At 39.4% G+C, this 19756-nt stretch overlaps 1 protein-coding gene across 1 annotated transcript; it reads left to right on the top strand.

Annotated features, from left to right (window-relative positions):
- The first annotated feature begins 6971 nt into the window (after positions 1 to 6971).
- LOC133993176 (uncharacterized) lies at positions 6972 to 10907 on the top strand. The gene is made up of 6 exons (XM_062432047.1): positions 6972 to 7358; positions 7465 to 7565; positions 7740 to 7866; positions 8900 to 8998; positions 9793 to 9976; positions 10215 to 10907. The coding sequence occupies exons 1-5, from the start codon at positions 7038 to 7040 to the stop codon at positions 9808 to 9810; spliced, it is 666 nt and encodes a 221-aa protein (XP_062288031.1). The 5' UTR covers positions 6972 to 7037; the 3' UTR covers positions 9811 to 9976; positions 10215 to 10907.
- Positions 10908 to 19756: the final 8849 nt, after the last annotated feature.

Below are 19756 nucleotides of genomic sequence, written 5' to 3'. Positions count from 1 at the left end.
CTTTCTTTCCACTGCCACACAGAACTGCTAAAGGATGAGCAGAACGGGGGATTGATTATTATCAGCTGATCACTCATCAATATGCTTTTAAAGGATAATGTTGCTATTCTTTAGTATTCATTTAGACAGTATTAAGAGCTGTGACAGATGTTTAATTTAATTATTGAGTAGTTTTGCCATACAGTAGTTGCAAGTGACATCCTCAAATGATCGATTCTGTCTGCCCAGCAACACAAAATCTAAACATCATCAATTCACAATGATATAAAAATCTTCACATTTGAGAAGCTGGTACTAATAAATGATTGAAACCATTTATCACTTATGAAAATAGTTGTTTAATAATTAAACGTCCTGTACAAAGTTGCTCCGCTAGGCTCTCCCCCCGCTGGATGCTGAGACTCTGAGCAGCCACAAAGACAGGTAGACAAATGCAGTAAAGGGGATTTTCTATGGAGCTAAGCTGAGAATTTAAGGCTGAGCAGCGGGAAGTGTCCGCTCGAACAAAAAAAGAAAAAGAAAAAAAACACTCCCCATAATCTCCAATGTCAGGGTGGGATCAGGATTTATTCACTGCAACAAGTGAAGAGGAAGAATTCTCATAAACTGCTTAGTGTGTGACCTATCGTCTCTTCAGGACACACACAGCACATTCTCCTGCATCACCAGCAGACAGCCAGACAAACAAAGTCTAGGACCAACTCAACCCTGCTCAAATTCAGTAAAACTTTAATGAGCAGATGACTGACAGGGACGGCATGTGACATTCAGCGTGACACCAAACACACTGCACAGCTCTTTTTTTTGCTTTTGGGTAAACACAACACAGATAAGTAAGTGACGGCGGATAACGAGGCCAATCCTTGCTTCCAGACATCTGCGTCGCCTGCCAAAATCTCTTCCAGTGATTCCAGTTAGGTCCTGTGTTCAGCGGACAGCTGTTTCTGCAGCTGGAAGACAACCAGAACCTTTACGGGACGGATTAAGAATACGGGCGTCGTCTTCCTTGAGCCGAAGCCAGGAAAATTAGTGACAGAGAAAGTGGAGATGTGCAAGTTTTTGTGAGTCAATGTAAAGAAGCGTGCCAAATATTAACTGCTCCTAGTAACTGTTGCCATGTCAACCAAAGCTGTAACTGACGCTGATAGGACAGATACTTCACTCACTGCTGATTGACAAGGGCAAAACATTTCATATGAAACCATGTCAAACTGAATAATTACTGGTAGAAAGGATGAGTTGCTGCTGTATAAATAAAAATAGATATAGATTGATACCCTGTTGAGTTTAGTACCTCTTCTACTTACAACTAGTGAGTAATAACAGCCATTCCTGTTTGTATTCAAGAATCTTATTAAATCAAGAGAAGTAAATGATCATTTAAGAGGGTTGTGTATCTTCATAATATGTAAAGTGAGAACTAATAGACAATATAGATGTGTTCCAGCTTTAGGAGTGGAACTATGGAACGGTCTCAATGATGGATGAATGTGTAATTCTCTGTTGAGCTTCAAAAAAGCCTTTTAAATATAAAACAATTAAGGATAATGATGTGAAATGATTCAAATTTAAAAGAATTAGGATCAGAATTTAGAGTAACTTGAGGCTTCAGCAATCCACATATGAGGACATTTGGAAGGAGTGGAGAATGTGAAACGCCCTTCTTTTGTTAGTTTTTAAAAAATACCTTCACCCAATTATTTTTAATAAAATAAAAAATATACAAAATGGAAAACACTGTAAAATTAATATACTATAATTACACAATTAAGATGACTGTATGTAATGTTGTTGACACGGGATTCTAATTAAAGGAAAAAATGTTTTTAAAAAGTACGAGAAAAAAAAGAATTTAGAGTAACATTTCTATCTTTTGTACTACTGATATTCTGGGTTATCATGTGCATTGTATAGCATAGGCAATAATACGTGTATTTTATTGTGAAATGGATTGGATGCTGATGTTTTACCAGTTGCATACCAGCACTAATTGTTAAGTTTTGTTCCTTATAATGTATGACTGAAATTAACTATTCATTCATTCATTCATACTTAGTGCAATGTTACAAGTGGGTGTCTGCTTTGTGTGTATCATACTAATGTATAATAATGTATGCAAACAAGCATGCTCAGTTTGACTATTTAACACAAGCCTGCAAACACATTTTCAGTTCACACTTTCACACTGGCTCAGCAGATTAACCTCACAGCCTGGTGTCAGCTGTGCAGACATGTTTGAGCAAATCATAGCAATATACTTTATATACATATATAATCATATGATATTCATCATTATATTAGTGCTGAAGCAGTTTGAACTCATGCATTTCAGCACCTCTGAAAGTCATCTGGTGTTCTATTCATTTTTACTTTCTTGATGTTCTCTAATTATTTCTCTATTCCTCCTGATCTATCGCTCTCTCTCTCACTCTCTCTCACACACTAACACACACACACACACACACACACACATGCACACAGGGGATATATACAAAGCAACAGATAGAAGAGCTATTTTCTGTCTCTGCAATGCTTGAATTAGTCTTTGAAAGTCATCTGCCTGGTATGTGTGTGTGTGTGTGTGTGTGCGTGTGTGCGTGCGTGCGTGTGTGTGCGGTGAAGCCGAGATGCTCTAAAAAGCAGCAGGCCCTCTGATAACAGTATGAGGCTCGCTAAGCGCTTAAGAGGCTGAGATCACAGTCACATCGACGTCCAATCTGGAACTTTTTTTTTTTAGGGCCTGTCTAAACTTTTACAGCTCTCCATGGTGCGTCTGCCTTATTTCTGTCTGTAAGAAGTGATCATCAACAGTTGCCATCAGATCCAGCAGAGAAAATCAAATTGTTCTAATTAAGCTCCGGTTACTGCTAACTGAGTCAGACAGTTTAATTGAAGACTTAGCGGGAAGTGGGTGAAGAGGCGAGTTATGAAACAGCGGCGGCTCACAATTCAACAGCTCACACACACACACAAACACACACACACATACATACATGTAAACTGTACACTGTGCAGTCTCATGTTCCTGCTTCAGGGCTGTAAAGGACATATGTCTAATTTGGAGCCTGCAGCTTCCAGATTTTTTATGAAGTCTCCTAAAATTTATCATAACAGCAGTTTATACTCTGCCAAGGACACATCACACGATATTAAATGATACAGCTACACTCAAAAAGCAACAAATAAACACTTTCAGTTCTCTGTAGTGCAGAACTGATCACTAACAACTATATCATCAGAGCTCAGTGCTGCTGGTCTTACACTTAAAGTTAAGCATGAAAGGAGGGTCAGGAGGGTCACTAAAGAGCATGTGAGACGCTGTTCATGGAGCAAGCGCTTCCTCTCATGCATGATGGCATTTGGTTCCCCATCCCTGCACAGTGTGTACAAATGTGACATTTGATGGCAACTGGTGGCAACAGCTAGGATGCCCAGCTGGAATCACACTGGGCAGCAGTAGTGGTGGAGGAATCATGAATAAGGCCAAAACTAGAATTACTGAAAAATAAAGGAGGCACACTCTACAATCTGAACACACACACATACACACACAGATGTAGCATTTAAAAGTTAATGACTCCAGAGACCAACACTAGACAACATCTAAATCTATAATGAGTTATGTATTAATATTAATGCTTTATTATAATGTTCAAACCTTTGTTTACATCAGTGCTGTCAGCAGCAGGTTAAATGCCTCTTTTATCAATTCCAGTATCTGTCAGGCTCTAATTCTGATTAGTGAAAAAAAAAAAAAAAAACAGCAGATTTTTGATGATAACAGTAACATATGTTGATCACATCACTTCACATCAACTTGTGTGTTCTAAAAAATGTAGCAACGCAGCACATTTGAAGCATGTGGTGAGTAACAGAGAGGAAAAGCAGCTGAGCTCCTCTGCCCACTCACATTCAGCAGAGTAAACAGTGAGTCTGACACATACACTCTGTAATGACACCGTTTCTAAAGCATCTCAAGCACTACTTTGCACTACTACTGCATTATGTGCTCTCACTGTTTTGAATACTAACCGACCCAACATAGCTTTTAATATCAGCCCTCTAATAGATGAGTCAGGCTCTACTTTCTATACCATAAACTATACATTCTCTATAGATATATAGACTCCAGGAAAGTGGAAGAAAAACATTAGAATCAGTAAAAAAAGGAAATATTTCCAAAATGTAGCAAATGTGAGAATGTTAAGACAGTAGAAGCAATGCATGCAGGGTAAAGACAGACCATTACCCGGCTCTGAAAAACCGTGACCTCCATTTAAAACGATTACAGGTCCAAGCACAGAGCAGAATAAATTCCCTTAACGTTTAAGCTGAATCTTTAAAATTCACCTGAGGATGAATCAGAGTAAAAAGCACCAAGTCTCAGTGAGAACAGGCAGGATGTTTAAATAAAAAAAAAAGGATGATAGGAAATATGATTATCGAGAGAGATGAGACTGTGTTGTATTCACATTGTGATATTTGACTGGTAGAGATAGAAATGGCCTTCATGTGCTATTTATTATCTGCCCAATATGTATTCAGAGATATTACTATCAGACAAAAAGACATTAAAAGGACTACCTAACCACAAAAAAAAACAAATCATCTTAGTATGGAGAATAGAAGAATAGACACTGCAATAAATCTATTCTATTAAAGCTGAAATAGGGCTGTCATTTGATGTCATGATAGGGACAGGGAAGAACCAACATATTTTTCATCACTGAATCTTTGTGCTTTCTTTAAATAACTCAACAGAAACATCAGAAACATGTTCATCTCTCTCAGTATGCAAAGTATTGTATAATTCTTAACATTAATATTTAGTTGTGAAGACTTTTTAACTGTAAAATCCATCATGCCTATAACATCAGCTACCTAAATGTTTTCCCTCTCTGTCTGTGTCACATACTTATTAGTCTGCACTGAAGGTCAGACTGGTGATGTAAAATATGGGTGATTACTGTTTTGTACTATTTCAACAGAAAACACGCATTATATAATATGATGGCTCAGATTACAATGCTATGGAGAAGATGTCAATCAGCTGTTAATCAGAGCAGCACCAAATGCACAACGCTACATCATTGCAGTGGAAAAAACAAAGCGTGCTGCGTCATAGTCGCTGATTACATCCAAAATGACGTAGAGTCTAAAAATGTACTGTTTCAAACTGCTGAATGATTCAAGTAGGAGAGTATCATGTCCATCCAAGTCTTAAAGGGTTCGGGTGTCCTCTAACAGTGTCTAAGCAGGTAGTGACCCAGAGTTTGACTTCTGGTGTCTTGATGAGCTGAAATATATCCTCCTGTTTCACTACACTACTCATTACATTTGTTTATTTTGTTTCTGCGACGTCGTTTTTATTGTTGACATTCCAATCTAATAAGTCAGGTTGAGTCACATTGTTTTTATTTCCATAGCCCAGAATCACAGATTTGTCTCAGAAGGGCTTTACAACCACCCCTCACCTTTTAACAAGGGCAAAAAAAGAAAAAAAAATAGACTTAGGCAATAAAAATGTGCAAATGTTTTTACTGTGCTAATAAAACACGATAAATCAAATGAATTGCCTTTGGAGAGAGAAGGAGGGAGACGGCTGCAATTAACTTAGTTAAATAATCTAACACATCCAAGAGGCTGGAGGCTGTTGTAGACGAGTGGCCTCGGACACATGGGCACGCAGACGAGAACAAAACACACACACACACACACACACACACACACACACACACACACACACACACACACACACACACACACACACACACACACACACACAGACGCACACATGCTGCTTGCCAAAAGGTCGACTCTTACAGAGGAGGCGGTTTAACTTGCACAACCTGAAACCATGGCGTCACGTTGACAGGCAAAGTCATCCATTACCCTTGTTATTCTGCTCTCCAGCTCCTTCTGTCTCCGCACCGGCTTTCCAGGCCGGCTTCGTATGTCTCTGGCTTTCCATCATAGCACTTGACACCTGTTTATATACGGCGTGACCTCTGACCCCAGCGCTCCCTTATCCTCACAGACAGCTCCTCGGAGTTGGAGGAGAGCTTGTCGCTCGGTGTTATTGCAGAGTCAAGACAAATGGCGAAAAGGTTACGGCGGAGATGTAAACAAGAGGAGAGTTTAAAAAGCGCGGAGGGAATAACAGAGGCGACATGGACAACCCCCCCCCCACACACATCCACACCTACATGTTTATACTCTAAGCGTTGTATAAATGCGTGTGTTCCTGTACTTCCATTTTCGTATGTGTTTCTATCTGATCGCTCACTAAGCTCAAGTGGGTCTCCGTGGTAATTAAATGGCACCTCCATTAAAGAAGCCCACGGCTGCTAATACATCAGCGGAAGCTTTAACACTACAAACTGCACGGCTCACCGACCGGCTTACAGAGATGATGGAGAGTTAACTACGCTATTTAAATGCATCAAAATCTCGCCAAACGTGACACTGACTCATACAGTATTCTACTAAAGCTGGGCAAAATACTAAATATTAATGATGTATTTGTAATATTACTGTATGTTGGAGATACAAACGAGGGACAACATTGCTATTACTGCTATGACCTCAATATGTTTTTACTTAATATGGTCATTTTTTATTTAATGCTAAGTTTTCATAACCAATCAGATAGTTAAAGCAGAATATTTTCATAATAAAAGATCTCCCCCAGACTTGTATTAAGACATGTAGAAATACTCAGTTTGGAACAATAATGTGTGTGCAGAAAATGACCAGATTAATTCCATTAAATGACATCTACGCCTTCTTCCTCATTAAATATTCCAGACTATATAAATATGGTAATTTTTAACTACTGGACACAATCCATCTCCTGCTTCACTGTAAGTCTATTCTCAGTGTTTGTGCACTTGAAGCTTCTTGTCTCTACATCCTGAAGTTGAATACTACAAACTAGTCGTGATGTCACAAATCCTGCTCAGTGAATAGGTTGTTTGCAGTTACGTCACCTGATGACGCGCGAAATTCAGCTGGAGGGCAGGAAGTAAACAGCAGTTATGACAGAGATGGAGGAAAGTCGGTATTGCGAAAGTTTAGATCCTATTTCCAAGGAAAGGTATCGGGAGAAGATCATTAAATATGTTGGATGTGACCCGTATATGATGAAGAAGAGCGATTTTTCAACGGATTTGAACGATTTGCCTGCTATCGAGGCCGTTGACATTACTAATTACCTTGTTCTTCAGACTTCATTTTATTCTAAAGAACAAATGAAAGCCTACAAAAGTATGGAGGCGTATAATTTTTTTGTCAGCGGGTGGGTCCACGACCTCGGCTCCAAGGTGCTCCACGAAGATAATCGTTTGGTTTTCGCCAGGGTGAGTGATTTTATTTCTTTTATGGGTTTACTATCATTAATGGTTAGCCGCAATCGTTTAACACCGTCTCTCTCAGCTTAACGGTAAACGGTGTTTACGTTACTAGGTTAACCACTCTCAAAGGTCTGGTGAAACGCCTCTAAAGACGTGGATAATAACGAAGAAAGACGGAGAAGTAATTGCAGCTCATTGCAATTGCATGGCAGGGTAAGTTATTTATGTCAACTCCTTGTTATGTCTCTCCTTTGTGTAATGTTAGACTGTTAACCGTGATTTAAGGGTTACTGGTGTTGCTTTTGACTTTTTTTTAATCACTAATGCTTATTACTTTTTTTTCCATTTGTGGTTAATAAATAAATGTCTATTCAATTGTATTCACAGACTGTCAGAATCATGCTCCCATGTAGGGGCTATTTTATTTGCTGTAGAAGCCGGTATACGGATGAGGGCCACAGCCTCCTGCACAATGGACAAGTGCAAGTGGCTGATGCCAGCACATATAAAAAAGGTACAGTGACCACATCCAAACCAAATATTGGACAAAGAGTATGTTTTTTCTTGAACAATGTGGGACAGGTCACCAATGCTTAGCAAACATGAAAATTGTGATATTAAAAAAAATAAATATCAATATTCTGCCCTTTTCTTTTGTTTGTCATAAGACAAACAGCAAAAACATTATACTTTACAAATGAATGAAATATATTCACTAAAACATAGGCAGACAGTTTACTCTCATAAAACATGCACAGCAGCACAGGTGTGTGTTGGCGTGCTGTGCGCCGGTAAAACACAACACAGCCGATCAATTAACACAACGCACTATGATTAAAAATTGCAAGCTTGTTCTTCTGAGTCATACCTGTGTAGTATGCTGTACTATATACTTGTGTAAAAAAGACTCTAGTAAAAGCAGACGTACTGATTCAACTCTTTACTCCGGTAAAAGTAAGAAAGTTTGATCACTTCGAGTGATCATTCATGCTCGCAGGAATAGACTTAGTTTAACTGAATGACTTAGAAGTCGCCAAATGACTTACTTTAGTCAGTTAGTTTATATAATGCAGATTTGTAAAATATTACTTTTATGAGGGTCACAGTCACAGATAATAAACTTAGCATTTCATAATTGTGGTAGCAGCCGTGCAGCAGATGTAATGAAGTCCACGCAGCACGCTGGATGCAAACTAATATTAAGCCTAAAAGACACAAGTCACATGTTGCTCCCAGTGCAAAAAAAGAAAAAAAGACGCTTTTCAAAATTAATGTTTTGATACATTTTGATGAAAAACTCAATGATTAGTGCCATTTAGTCCTGTTATAGTCCTGTTATATTTTAGAGAAGACAGACATCTGCAACTCACAACAAAACAGTATAGATGGATAATCAGTACAATAGGCCAGAGGAAAAATATGTATAATTTACTTTGAGGTGAGCCCTAGTTTATGGACCACAGAAATATGTGTTTGGTGCTGTCTGTTAAGTGATTTCCCTTAGTAGAGCAGGTCTTAATAATCTTTGTGATTTTCATATTTTTCAGATTTCCTCTGCTCCAGTAGCTCTCATCGACTTCTCCTCAGCAAAATCCAAAAAACAAAAATTGGACAATGCCATCGCTGGAGCAAATGAACAACCTAAGGTTGATAAAGTAATTATTTGTCCGAGAGTGAAGAAAGGGTCAGAAACATATGCACAGTTTTTTGATTCCTTGAGCAAAAACTGTCCCAGGAGTGCAGCACTGATGGCTAGGGAGAATTACTTTGAGGAATTTGTTCCCAAATCTCGCATGCTCCCTAAAACTCTACTTGAACACAGAACTTCAGGGACTTTGCATCTACCTCCCAAAGATCTTGAAGAGCTATGCCAGGATTTCCAGCTACACAAGCTCACTCCCTGTCAGGTCCAGGCTGTAGAGAAGGCAACACAAAGTCAGGGTGCATCCAGGATATGGTTTAATCAAAGAGCTGGACGCATAACTGCCTCACGGCTTAAACAAGTCCTTAAGAGTAATCACCAGCAACCACCCAAGAGCTTGATAAAGGCCATATGCTACCCAGAAGCACACAGGTTCACCACAGTCGCAACAAGGTATTTAGGGTTTGAATTAGGATAAGACAGTGGTAAAGTTTGGGGTTTGTTTTAAAAAACATTAAAACTTAAGTGGATGGGAGGGTCCACACCACAGCTCTTAAGCTGTGATCTGGACTCCACCATCTACTATTGTTAGAATTATTTTTAAACTATAGTTTGTTCTAGGTTTGTACAGCAAAGGTCAATATTAGTTATAGGGCTATAAAGCAAGGACTATGCAGGTGTAGGGCCAAGAAGAGGGAGTTGGATAATAGTCAGTATTTAAATCACTATACTGGTTCTACATCCATCACTGAGTAAAAAACTTCATTTTTATTTTTTGCTTATGTATACTGTTTACAGTTACGGATGCAAACATGAAACAGAAGCCAGACGAGCATATGAAAAGCAGATGGGACTGGAGCATGAGGGCTTTTCTTGTATGGACAGTGGTCTCTGGCTGAGTCCCAAGTGGCCATACATGGGAGCCTCACCTGATGGCATGGTCAGGTGTGACTGTCACGGAACTGGCATTTGCGAGATAAAGGTAACATTCAATTTCATTATAAACATGCTGCAATATAAAGACATGTTTTTAATGGCTGAAAAAAACAGGGCACATGCAATTAATTGCATTTGAGAGTATATGGTCCCCTTTAACTGTATATTACAATAAACAATGATCATATTTTGCAACCTGTCTTCTGTGCTTTTCCTTGAACCCAACTGCTTTGGTGTGCTTTTTCATTCTATTGTTGACATGTTCTTTTCGCTGTGACTTATAGTGCCCACACAATCAGCGAGATGAAATTAATCTGCGCATGTGTGCTGGAACCCCAGGATTCTGCCTTCTCAATGATGGAGATGATGTCAAACTGGACCGGAGTCATGCCTACTACTCCCAAGTCCAGGGACAGCTTCATGTTGTGGGTGCCGATTATTGTGACTTTGTGGTGTGGAATCGGAACGACATGTTTGTTGAAAGAATTGTACCTGATTTTGAGTTTTGGGAAGATGCAATTCCTAAAGCTGAAACATTTTTCAGAAATTGCATACTTCCTGAAGTACTGGGACAGCAGGTTACAAAGTGCCATGTGATAAAAAAACACAACTAACATGACAGTCTTTTTGAGCAAGTAGATATTTATTGACAAGATAAAATTATATTGAGAAGACTGAATAATACAAATGTACAAAAGATTTTAATAGATTAGATGGATGATAGGTGTACTTAAAACTATTTTGCAACAATGTGCAATAACAAACTGGATTCAGTTGTATTAAAGATCAAACTTTTAGGGCTCAATTCTGTCAAAGGTATTGTAGAGTATGGCACAGCTTTACCATTTTATGTCTTCCTGTTCATACTGATTTATAATTATGAATGACTCAATCAACTGTCATTTTTCTAATTTAGTTATTTACAGCACCAATTTAGTTATTTACAGCTCATTACAGCACCAATTTAGTTATTTACAGCACATTAATAGTTATTTACAGCACATTAATAGTTATTTACAGCACCAATTTAGTTATTTACAGCACATTAATAGTTATTTACAGCACATGGATACATTTTGTACTTTCTAGTCCAGTGACACAACAGACTCTGACAGATTTGACAAGGCACAGCAAATAAACCCAATCTTGTCAATCAATGACAATGACTCGCCTTGTTTTGTAGCCATGTGTTCGATGGGCATAGCTCTGCTTTGCAGAATCTGATATTTCCTTCTGACTAATCCTATGACCCTTTCAACATGAATTCGCACATTTGCGATTTTTCTGGTTTGTTCCACCTCATATGCTGACAGTTGTCTTTTCCCCCTGGTGAATGCAGGCATCTGTAGTGAAGCACAGTAAAATCCCACACTATCTCCAACATTAAATCCACGGTCAGCTAGAACAATATCTCCAGGTAAAAGGTTTTGTAGGAGACCGCTCTCTTCAGTGATCTGTTTATCGCTAACTCTTCCTCCCCAGGCACGAGATATGTAAGAGACATAACCTTGGGGAGCAACACCAATCAAAAATTTAACAGTGTTGTGATGCTTGTAGTTTGACCATGTTTGTGCTCTAGCTAGCAAATTAGACGGCCTCTCAATAAACACTTCAAAGCAGTCAACAATCACAGCAACTCTACATCCAAATGCTTGCCTGAATCCCATTGGCATTGTAGCTTGAAGTACATGTCGCTCTGGCCACTCAATTAAAAACTCCAATCTCTCATAAAGTATGCCGATTAACTTGTGCCAAATTCTAGAAACAGTGGAGTAAGATATGTTGAACCTGAAAGCCAAATCTTTCAGAGGGAGATTTAATCTCAACCTCAGCAGAACCAAAATGAATTGCTCAAATTTACAGAGCGCAGACATAGGACCATAGGTGATGTAAGGCTCACACAGCTGAAAAACCTGCATCAAAACTAAGACATTAGGGAGCCCGGTATAAAATTTTGTCTTGTCTTCACTCTTCTCAAAAGACTCTTGACTAAACAGTGTATCCATTGCTTTGGTACGAAGATCTACCAGCTCTTTTGTGGTTTGCTTCAGAACATCTTCCATTCTCTCAATGTCATCCATTGTAAGGTCCGTCTGACAGCTTGCATCTGCATACAATATATAGGAGGGGGTGCAATAAGTTATTCAAATTTCTCCAAAAATATATCTAAAAATACGTCTAATTTTCTTATTGTCTCTTTTTTTTTTTGTCCAATTTATACACTTAATTGGTGACTTCACTGACTTAGTTATCAATGTTTTGAAAGCCTTATTCAAAGTTTACATAGATTAGTTGCTGTCATGATCATGATTTGTCATATGCAACAATAATATTGGCTACACATTAATACCTTGTCGATCATTTGACATTTCATTGAAGTCCTCTGATTGTGGGCTGTCAGACTGCTGTGGATCCGGGCTCTCTGTTGCCCCTGAGCTTCTTTGGTGGTGTGCCCTAGATTTCATCCTCACCTCTCGTTGACGCGATGATTCTGACTCTGCCTTACCTCGCTGGTAACCGAGGTTAACTGTAGGAGCCCAGTCTACAGACTCAACGTCCTTTAAAGCGCTGGGGCATCCTAAAGAAATAAACCAACGGCCCTAATTACACGTATGCGCCGCATAAAACTCGTATTGTTGTTAAGAGGTACAAACTCCAACAAAGCTATGAAAAAAACTACCTTTACTGTTACAGAGTAAATTAACAGTTAACTATATTCTAATGTTACATAAACAAAGCTACAAAAGGCAAGTTACCTTTGACGAAGTGGTCGCTACACACACGGGCATTATCCGACTCTGCTCCTCCTGACTGTAAACAGAGGTTGGAAAGCCAATTTTTCCGGCGTTTTTCAGTCAGTTTCCTACATTTTTCCCCTTTGTGGACAACTACTTTAGGAACTCGATAAAAACTCTTGCTGGTTTCTCGGTTGGACCGATTAGAGCAACCATAAACAACACAAAAACTCGGCATGACTTCCTAGACCGCTTCTTCCCAGTAAACAAGTTGTGGCGAATTACTTATTAATTACTTCCTGCCCTCCATCTGCAGTTGGCGCCACAGCGTAGAACGATAGTGACGTCATATGCAAACAACCTATACACAGAAACGTTCCATCATTCTGCACACTCAACCTCAAACATCCAATTGTAGTAACAAGAGAGAAAATATATTATTTGAATGAATGTGTGTGTACTCGTCTGCTGTCTAGTTGACAATAACACATTGAAGTTCATTTGACATGTCATAACAGGAAAGCACAGGTGTAACTAATACTTTAATTAGCACCACTTTCCATTGAGTTTTAGCAGAGTTCATGTGTGTACTTACCTAAATGGAACTGAGCCATTGTTTATTATAATTCCACATCACTTTTCCAATTGTGATGGTTGCTAATGGCGCTTTTCCACTACACAATTCCAGCACGACTCGCCTCGCCTCGACTCGGCACGGTTCCAGAAAAGACCTTTTCCATTACAAAAAAGTACCCACTCAACGTGGGCGGGGTCGTCATAGCACAGCTCCGCGAAACTGCCGTGACTTCGTTTTATACGCGACACAAAACACATAAACAATGGAGGACATTGAGGCAGTGGTGTACTTGCTGCTGTATGTGGCTTTGTGTCACACACAAAGCAAGAAAATTGAGCCGTATGGCTGTAACTATGGTTGTAACGCTGCTGCCGGTATTTAAAAATGCCGGGTTATGTTGCCGGAAGAAAGACCGGAAAAAGCAACTGCCGGAGGAAGTGACGTTTTGAGCGGACCAATCACAGCCCTTGCGGTCTGCGTTGCCGTGACGCGTAGTTAGGAGGTTTTTGGAGGTGCACGTCAGGCTACGGCGTAGGGGTCTGCATCGACGAAAGCCTTATTTATACTTCTGCGTTACGTCGAAGCGTAGCAACGCAGAGCTCTCTGCGTCGAAGCGGACCCCTACGCTGTAGCCTGACGTGCACCTCCAAAAAATCCTAACTACGCGTCACGGCAACGCGGACCGCAAGGGTTGTGATTGGTCCGCTCAAAACGCCAGTTCCTCCGGCAGTTGCTTTTTCCGGTCTTTCTTCCTGCAACACCGCCATTATTATTAATAATGAACAAAAGGTATGTGTTTTCTGTTATTAGCGCACATAACGCACAATGCTACATGCTACTGTGACCAACAAAAAACAAAAAAACCATACTACTGTGACCGGAAGATAAACAAGGATACGGATATGACTCCTCTGAAACCACACACACCCCCTAGCGGCATGGCGGTGAATTGCAGAGCAACGCGTTCCCTCGGCGTTCCCTCGACGCAGGGACTGCCTAGCAATGCTGCTCCACCAAACAGTGTCCATCAAAATAAATATATAAATCAAATTAAAATTACAACTAAAATGAAACACACCTAACAGACCCCAAACAATAACTAACTAAATTAAATTAAAAAAATTAAATTAAAAACCTAACAGACCCCAGCAAAAAAGCACAACAATGAGAAGAAGTCAAACATTATTCAGCAGTCTGAAATGAATTAGGCCTGACTAACATAGCTGGTATTCAGGAGTAAAACTTCGTGAAATAGCCTAGCGGTTGCTAACGAGAATGAGCTAAAACCTGGAAGACAGCTTCATTCAAAGAGTAATAGTTGGCTGCATATTTGTTTACTTGGATTTTATGTAAATCAATTGACTTAGTTTGAGACAATGAAGCATTTAGATGTATGTACTATGTGGCAATTTCCTACAGATCTATTTAATATTTATACTTGTTTAATATTTATTCTGACTTGGGATTTGTCTTTGTTTTGCCCAGACTTGATGACATATCTAAAAATTTAAAAATGGACTTATCCTGTACATATGTTCAGATTGAGAAGTATCTACTATAAGCCACAGACTATGCTCAAGACATATTTTATCCCCCATATTGCAGGATTTTCTTTATTTACTTGCTCTTATAAAATTCTGTAATACTGGATCAGAAAATCAGTTTTCATATATTTCATTGATCCATCGAGATTCATTTGGAATTCAGTTACAGGTGCAACGAAGTAGTGAAAAAAAGAAGAATGACCGTGAAGATGGACTTTAGAGAGGAGGAGATAAAAAAGAGACCTGCAGCAAGTTGGACTTTTCTTTTCAGCTATGTGTCCTTCCTTTAGCGGTGTGTGTGTGTGTGTGTGTCTGTGTGTGTCTGTGTGTGTGTGTGTGTGTGTTCAGTTTGTGTGAGTACATTTACTCCCTTGAACCAGGTGTTTGCAGTGGGATTCATTCTTTCCAACAGTCTTTGTGTGGTCCTGAGGCTGTTGATTAGTCTGCTAGTGGTGGTTACACTACTAGATGTGTGTGTGTGTGTGTGTGTGTGTGTGTGTGTGTGTGTGTGTGTGTGTGTGTGTGTGTGTGTGTGTGTGTGTGATGGAACTTGTTACGTATGTGCGTATGAGTGCATGTCTTTCCACTTCTCTGTTTGTGTCCTTTAGTAGTTTGTGAGAGATGCTGCTCACGTGCACGTGTCTGTAAGTGAACTTGGCCATTCCAATTACAGATTGTTGTGTGTGTGAGTTAAGTGCATTGTGGGAGAGGACGGGAGGGGGGCGGGGGGTTAGACTGAATTTTCCCCAGGCAGCCAGGAGCGACGACCTCAGCTTCATCACAATATTTATACTTATCAAGCTCAATATCGATCCGCACGTCCAAATTGTGCAGCAGCTGGTCTTTCTAAGCCAGCAGAACCAGACTTGACACAAACGTGTAAAAACATGTCATAAGCTACATTGTTGTGTTTAAGCGGCAGATCCTCGGCTGCTGGATGAATTCGCCACGTTCGATTCAGACTCTGAAATCAGCAGGTTCTTTTTCGACGCGTTGCAGTAATTAGTTCAGCCTGTTCCGATTCCGTGTGTTTTCATCCTAATTAGCTGAAAAGGCAAACTCGACGTGACTGTTGAGCGTGGTCATGAACTGTGTAGAATGAAAAACAGACTAGAAGAGAACATCGGTGAAACAGGAGCATTCGTAATGTTTGAGAGTCTAATCCTGAAATGTACTGGAGACAATTAAGCTGTCCTTTACATTTCTTTTTTTTTTTAAATTTAAACATGTAACACAGACACCACAACAGTCATCCAGGATCACCAGGGTTGGGTTCAGACCCATTATGTGTGTTTAACTCATATAAATCTCTTATTTAAATCAAATCTTTTATCCGTCTCATTCTTATTTATTACAATGTTGAAAACATTCAGGCAATGTTCTTATTTTCAGCCGCACTGACTGTCACTGTTCCACCAGTTAAAATGAAAAATAACACCACCACCAGCAGCAGATTATATCAGCTAATTGACATTAATTCCATGAGTAAGGCTAAAATGAAACTTGGCTGTCTGGTTAGCATCTGCACTGTTAGAAATAAACACCTCTCTCTCTCTCCAACCATATCTCGAGTGCATGGTGTATTTTTCCAGTACATGACCCACAGAGAGGTGAGTTTCTGTCTAGCTGATCGTCTCAGTTCAATCGGCATATTGGAGTTCAACTTTCATGAGTATCATACAAATATTTTCAACTTTCTCAGCAGTTCTGAATCAGGATCTCCAATACTTGGATGAAGTGTCTTGTGAGAAATAAAGCGTATTATTTCAATGTGTCAGTTACATATTTATAACATTTCATATCTTCTGCTGCTCATCTTATTCCAGGTTGCGTGGATTAAGCTTGTTAAACTCTAAAAACTTTTATTTTACTCTTTCTGTCTTTTCAGCCAACAAACCATGATAACAGATCTCTGGTGAATCGTTGAGTTTGAGTTATTATTTTTAATTTACTAACTTGCTAATGTTGAAAGCTGAGCTAAATTAAATTCAACACTGAACTCAAATATGATAAAAATGTAACTGAACCCCAACCCTAGATATAAAAAAAGTTCTCAGTCCAGGATTTGAAGTTGGTTTCAATAATGAAATCTGATAGAAAAGTGTGTAAAATGCTGTCAAATCACAATCCTAGCCAAGTGGTCAAAACGATGAGGTCAGAACATATAGATATAAAGTATTCACACAAGTTGGCTGCTCCAAAGTGTCCAGCATCTCTAATCCTGAAACTTGAATCTTCCAAACGCAGCTTTGTGAGAACATCCACAACAGCGCGCATTCAAACCCTCTATCCCTCATTATCCAAAACACTTGATCTCAGTTTCCCCCACTCACTTCTCTCCTACCTCCCATCTCAACAGAGAAAAAAAAAGCTCTTGACAGTAGCTGCATCATTAAAACATGCACAGTGATACGATTCAGCTAAATCCCTCGACTTTGTGGGTGGAGAGCAGCTGCACTCAGAAACACAGGAAGATAGAACCGATTCTTTCGTGCAAGCTCTAAAGTAGTTACTTTTCTCTTAGGAGGGTGAACCATATTGATGCATTGAAACAAGAAGAAAACCACATGCATATTTACTCCGGCAGACACTGGGCTCTGAGGATGAGGAAGCTAAGGACTGGGGTGAAGGAATTATTTATTAAGAAGAAGGGGAAAAAAGGACACTGGCTTCCAGAGAGAGGAAGGAAGAGAAAAGGATAACTCTCCGCCTTTTTTCCCTACTGGTCAGACGCCATCAAGGGAAAGGAGTGAGCTGAGCCAAGCAGAGCAGAGCAGAGCAGCAGTAAGTATCACCCCGACCGAGGAAGAAAGAGAGAGAGAGTGGGCGATGAGGAGGAGGAAACAAGAGGGATGAGAGGGGAAGGGCGCATTGCAGCACCACACAAATCCAGAGAAAAACACACCTTCAGGGAGAGCTTGCCTGAAGAAGCCTTAAACAGAACTGAAACTTAACCCATCCACATTCCAAACACAAATAAATATTGTGATGGTGGATTTCTACTATAAATGCACTCATAAATCATTAACAATTTTTAAAAAAAATGCAATAAATTACTTCATTATGCTATTTTTTCTGTCCATTCCAAATTATAAAGAATCTGAACATGAGAAAAAATTTGAAGAAAAAGTCTGAAGGGGCCTTTTTCAATTAAAAACATGAGTTTATTTAACTCATATCAATGAATAAAGTCATGCTTTAAAACACTGCATATACATTTTGTATTATTTTAAGAAACATTCACATCATTTTCTAACCCTGACTCAAAAATGAGGTATACTTTCATTTAAATGAGAACTATTGACCATCATTTCAAAAAAATATGTGTAAAAACCTGTGGTAATAAGTTGGAATGAAGTTGGTCTAACACAGAATTGGGTGATAATTTATACCTTATGCTTTTAAACAGTCAAACTAAACCAGGTCAGTTTTGATCTGGTAGGACAGAAGTTGCAGGAATCCTGAGTCAAAGCTACAAATCTTTCTTATGATATTTTGACATGCATAAGTAAATATAACATCTCATGTTTGCTTTGAATACAGGTTAAACACAAATGATGCACTTTAACATTATGATTAATGGATTAAAATGTCCTCCTTCCCTCATGGCCATGTTAACTGAAAAAGGGGCGTTATGATGTAGAACACTGTGATTGGCTTATAGACATCCAGTCAAATAAGCTTGTGCATTCGGATAGAGTGATATGACAGTTACCATGGATGTAGGCATCCTAGAAAAGTTGGATAGAGGATCTGAACAGGTTAAGTCTGTTTTGTTAGCTGTATGTATCAAAGCAAACAGAAAGGGTATCAGCTGTATTATGGCAATCAGTAGAGTCTTTTCAGCTGCTCATATGTTTTGTGTGTTTTTATATGCTCCGCTGTGTAAATTACAAGTATAAAGCTGAGTGAAATGTTCCCATCATCCTAATGTATTATGTGCATTAAGCTAACACAGCTTTTCAGTCTGTGGTGCTACAAACAAAGTCTCAGCTCTTAATGTGAATGAGGAACTCTCTACACAAACACATACAGAGAATTTAAATGAACCCTGCCAGGGATTCTTTTCTAACATGAAGTGTGGCGCACCCTTATTGTTTTTGGAGGTAGAGGAATGATCCACATTACATGGTAAAAAAGAAAATATGGGACACAAAAACATATGTGAGCTTCTCATCCAAAACCACGTTCATTAATCTGCTGCTATAACAGCTTCCACACTTCTGGCTTCAGGCTTTCCACCAGATTTTGGAACCCGGCTGCAGGGATTTGCTCCCATTCAGCCACAAGAGCATTAGAGAGGTCCAACACTGATGCTGGGATGTTGTCCAGTTGGTGTTCCAGTTCATCGAGGGCTGAACTGTTCAGGTCAGTCAAGTTCTTCCACAGCAAGCTGGAAAAAACATCTCTTTAACGCTTCACTTAGAAAGACTGAGGACATTCCCCCTGGTTTCATTGTTAAAACTGTACGGAAACAGTTTAAGAGTTGTTTTTTTTCAACTGCATTGCGGAACCAATCCAAAGTTTTGAGAACAAGCCTTTCATAATGGGGCGATGACATGCAGTTCACTACGGAGGAGAATGTGTTGAGAGCATCATTTCTGGTAATGACATGTAAGGGGTTCTCGCCAAGGTTCAAGCAACTACCGTGCATTTAAAAATCCCCAGACTTCATGAGGCAGAGATCTCTGATTGTTTGGTATCACAAGACTAGCTTCGTTCATGTAGACATTGTCACATCGAAACAGGAAAGGTCCCAAACTATAGCCTCAAAGTTGGATGACCTCCATTGGCTAAAATATGAGGATACATGTTCAGGGTCATATTTGACCCCTTTTTACATTTGAGAGCTGTGAAAACACCATATACACATTTCTTTTAGCTTGACTTTTCCTAATGTGACCCACAATATACAATCATGGAAATAACATGCATCATTTTTTAAATTGTTGTGCAGCTGATACACATTT

The sequence above is a fragment of the Scomber scombrus genome, chromosome 13 (genome assembly GCF_963691925.1).
Source record: "Scomber scombrus chromosome 13, fScoSco1.1, whole genome shotgun sequence".
Classification (NCBI taxonomy): domain Eukaryota; kingdom Metazoa; phylum Chordata; class Actinopteri; order Scombriformes; family Scombridae; genus Scomber; species Scomber scombrus.
The sequence above is the reverse complement of the archived record's forward strand: the minus strand, read 5'-3'. Positions and strand labels throughout refer to the sequence as shown.

Bases quoted from the DNA above. Each gene is read 5' to 3' on its own strand.
- LOC133993176 (XM_062432047.1), top strand. From the start codon at position 7,038: ATGACAGAGATGGAGGAAAGTCGGTATTGCGAAAGTTTAGATCCTATT. The intron at 7,359-7,464 runs GTGAGTGATTTT...TTACGTTACTAG, and splicing joins ATCGTTTGGTTTTCGCCAGG to GTTAACCACTCTCAAAGGTC. The intron at 7,566-7,739 runs GTAAGTTATTTA...TTGTATTCACAG, and splicing joins CATTGCAATTGCATGGCAGG to ACTGTCAGAATCATGCTCCC.